Source organism: Phanerochaete carnosa, assembly GCF_000300595.1.
Source record: "Phanerochaete carnosa HHB-10118-sp unplaced genomic scaffold PHACAscaffold_3, whole genome shotgun sequence".
NCBI lineage: Eukaryota > Fungi > Basidiomycota > Agaricomycetes > Polyporales > Phanerochaetaceae > Phanerochaete > Phanerochaete carnosa.
In genome coordinates this window covers 2,289,310-2,293,224 of record NW_006767630.1, presented here as the reverse complement: position 1 = coordinate 2,293,224, position 3,915 = coordinate 2,289,310, and the positions used below count along the sequence as shown (strand labels likewise).

Genomic DNA, 3,915 nt, shown 5'->3' with positions numbered 1-3,915 from the left:
TGGAGGGCGAGCGTGCTTCGCTTTCTCTCGGGCACGAAGGCCTGATTGGAAGCGGGGTCGTCGTCTCGCTGACCCGTCGTGAAGGTTTGCTGATGACTCGTTCGTTCTGTTTGAGCATGTGTTGGGAGAGTCAAGTCCCCGTTCATGAAAGTATCGCCGTGATATTCTCTGGACGCGCGCACCATGACAGCAGAGAAGATTATACCCTATTCCTAGTCAGCCCACGCAGAATTCCGTCGCAGAACCAGTGCACTCACAATTACGGGGTACGTCTAGGTCGTATGGATTGATGTCAGGATGAAAGGCTGGTGTAAAAGGCGCTATTGACGTACGGGATCCAAGATAACACACAGTACTGTCGTGTTTAGAGCGTTCGTTAGGATGAGTGCAGCAAGAATACAGGAGTATACGCCCGCTGTATACCGCCAAACCAAGGAAGATCAGTCTTCACCAGTGTAGCATGCGATAAGAGCTCACCAGACTCGATGATGATAGTAATAACACCCATGATACGAACTCCCGCCGCAGCGGACCCTGACAGCTTCCTGTGGCTAGCCCAGATTTTCCATGAGATCAGGACTAGCGAAGATATTCATAAGTGTCATACTTGCACTCGTGATCGGCATGCTCACCTGTACACAAGAGATTAAGAGTCAAAGTAACCGCATAGAAGTAGTCGATCCGAATTAGTGCAGTCCTCAGTGAAGTCTGGTGTTTATCAATGTTCAGATAACTCCACAAGAACCAGGCAAACAATACTATTTTCATTAGCCGCAAATTTCTCCCTTGCAAAGACGAACTCACCTATGTCGGCCAGAAAGAGCACAGAAGGGAGAGCTATCGTGCGGTATTTGCTTTCACAAACCACGAACGCTCGATAAACCTAGATATGATCTGGTGAGTCGAATATCATCGCCCATCGCAAATGACGTACCATAAGAGCATCGCAAACAAGAGTGAGCATCATAAAAATACAGGCCTTTGCCATCCTGGCGTGCCCGCTCAGCGTAATGGAATATGTGACTGGGGCATTTGCTACGTCCATGTGATCCGTGAACGCCTCCACCACCTGATTTGTCTGTAAAACTACGTCCTGCTAATGCTATTAGTGCATGTTTAGTGATGTAGGTGCGTATGAGATATCATGTACCGTGGTAATCAGTGAAAATATCAGCAGCGCAATGACGAGGAGGAGTTTGATTGATCTGCCGGCCCGATGTCTCACGTAGAGCACGCGGAGAAGCTCGAGAAAAAGCATGAGAAACATCCCTACAGTGCGCGATAAGCCTATCTCCAGTGAAGGAGACTTACAAGAACTACCTACCGTAGCACATCGCCTCCAACAGTGTGCCAATGAGTTCTGCTTCTGCCAGAGAAAGAGCCATGACGAACTAGGCGTGGCAGAAGAGAACGAGGAGCTTTGGCGACGGGATATTGGGTAGAGACTAGAGTCGACACCTTTGCCGGCAGCACAGCTATATACCTTAGCGAACGACAGTCGTGGGTATTCCAAGCAATTGTTGTAGCGGCGCCCGTGTCCCGAATTCATCACCTGCTAGTGGCGCTTGGCCAGCCAGAAGCGTCGGTCTCCGTGGTCGCGATCGTGAATAATCTTCGCCATATGCGAGACCCTTCGTCGGCGGAGGGGTCCAATACCAGCAGGATTTGCCGTTCAATAGAGTGCCAGTCATAGACAGATAACATGCAACTGACCGACGCTGGTTACGACCACGGTTATCGGCATGTCAGATCTTGAGACATTATGTAACTCTGGGCAACACAGGGTTTCCTTGTCCAATCACATTTCGGCCTCAAGGTCGTCGCTTGCCTTGTAGGTAGACTACAGCCTGCAACCGCCCGTACTCGCACACCTGTTTCATAGACAACAACCGTCTCCCCCGCAGTTCAGGGGTCGGTTCCTGAGGCGTTCAGTTATTCACCTGCACCGGTCCTAGTAGAGATGCGTTCACAGCAATGCTGAAGAACGTCGTCGTTAGTAAGAAGGAAACATGAGCGAGCACAGCCTGCCTTTACAAGAGTCACGGCGGAATGCACTTGGACTGTCGTCACGAAGTGCGTGCCCGTCGTCAAGACGGCTGAACGGAGTTTCCGCTCTGATGCGTCTGATGCTCCACTTGTGATCCGGTGTGCTTAGAGCGCCAACCTCTCGGGAATTGCGCGACTTGACTGGACCCTGCCCTGTTCGCACGAAGACATAGAACCACAACTTGATGGTTCAACACCATGTTCATGCAAACACACATTCCCAGTAAGCTGATGAGTGCTACTGAAAACTGTCTGCGCTAGACAAGATGTTACCACAGCTACGGGGTTAGCTTCCCGAGCAATGAGTCGTGAATGAAAGCAACGTCAAAGTTGTACTGAACAAGATTTCGTGATGGGCTGCGAACAGGTATAGTTAAGCACACATCATCTCCGGGCGCTGCTGAACATCACAGGCACGTAGCAGTGTTACTCCCTCAAGCTCGACCTCGGGATCAACACCTCAGTGATATCGTCGAAACAGACCGGTAGCGGTGGCATGGCGAATGCGAAGTGGTGTGACGGCGAGGCGCACGTATGTCGGAACACCTTCGGCGAGATGTCCACGTCAAATCTTAATCATTATGCGCCACAACGACGGGCGCTCAAAAAAAGCTGTCGACAGCGGCGCAGATACCGACCAATCGTCGGGCGTGGGATTTCTGCATCGTCTGGATGACCTGAAGACGCCTCAATTGGAGATGCTGAGATATGGTGTCAGCACACGCATAGCACCGAACATGAACTTGCCTCGAGCACCACAAAAAATCAGTCTGGCTTCGGCAGGACTCAGACATCATTCGTGTGTGATAAATAGTATCTTGTGATGTCGTCCCGTTGTGAGTGGCTCATAACCAAAACTATTTATGTCGTATTTTCGAGATATCACACGAACAACATTGCTGCGACATCGTCAGAACGGAGCATGACAATATCTATTGCAAAAATCAGTGTGCGTTCCTTCATAAAAGATGGATCACTAACAGTGAGTATCCAACCAACCCGAAGGACTCAAGGCTCATATCCTCTAAAGCTAGTGAAGTTATCATCGACAGCGACGCCAATCGTGCTCCGGCGTACGTACAGTTCTGGCTCGCGTCGGCTAGATTATACCAGATGGCACGCTGGCTCGAGTTCAGGCGCAAGAACGACTTACAACACAGGCACTACAACCGCAGCATCGATATATGCGGTTGCATCGCTGCTGATGACAGGTGCGTTAGGGTCGAAGCTCTGGTTTCCTACTCGTCTTTTAGACTGCTCTCCAGCATAAAGTAGCAGCAAACGGAGGATCTGCAACGCGGATATTATAGAGTTGGATGAGATATAGTGAACTACCACTCGTCCAGTGCATTACCCTGAATGAGCACTATGCCACATCGATCCCATATATCCGTGTAAACACATATGCCGTTACTTGGTAGATGAGTAGAAGTAGTAAATATGTCGTCTTGACCAGGATGAACTCGCCCAAGGCCAGCACTGGGCAAATACGACAGCTTTTCGGTGCCAGCTATGCTAGGCACTGCATAAATCAAAAATCATCCGCGAGCCACTGGAGTCTGGAACACGGCGAAGATAGTGGCAATTGCAGTAAGGAGGAACAGAAATCGCTCGCACAGATCCTAAGCAAGATTACTCGGGCCTAAGGCTGTCTTGCGTATTAGCTAATTCCCTCCTCTCCCAATGACGGTGTTGGGGAGTCCTTGTCGAACGTGATCATTGCAAGTGACTCAGCTGGAGAAGCGGTAATCGAGAACTCGCGTGAGCCTCGATTGCTCCCCGGCACCAACATCTGGCTGGAAGCGGAGGGACACTCCAGGTTTATCGCTTCGGCCTGCCGGTGATCTGGGTGCGACTGTGCCGCTTGAG

At 50.5% G+C, this 3,915-nt stretch overlaps 1 protein-coding gene across 1 annotated transcript in view; it reads right to left on the bottom strand.

Moving 5' to 3' along the window:
• PHACADRAFT_252223 (uncharacterized protein) overlaps positions 1-1,895 on the bottom strand; it is a 2,985-nt gene extending 1,090 nt beyond the window's left edge. The window contains exons 1-11 of the mRNA XM_007393410.1: positions 1,714-1,895; positions 1,325-1,631; positions 1,151-1,269; positions 935-1,093; positions 805-883; positions 633-758; positions 478-579; positions 333-415; positions 258-272; positions 183-206; positions 16-106 (exon numbers count right to left, since the gene is read on the bottom strand). Coding sequence (XP_007393472.1) covers positions 16-106; positions 183-206; positions 258-272; positions 333-415; positions 478-579; positions 633-758; positions 805-883; positions 935-1,093; positions 1,151-1,269; positions 1,325-1,385 — 859 coding nt within the window. The 5' untranslated portion in view covers positions 1,386-1,631; positions 1,714-1,895. The remainder of the gene's footprint in view (positions 1-15; positions 107-182; positions 207-257; positions 273-332; positions 416-477; positions 580-632; positions 759-804; positions 884-934; positions 1,094-1,150; positions 1,270-1,324; positions 1,632-1,713) is intronic.
• Positions 1,896-3,915: the final 2,020 nt, after the last annotated feature.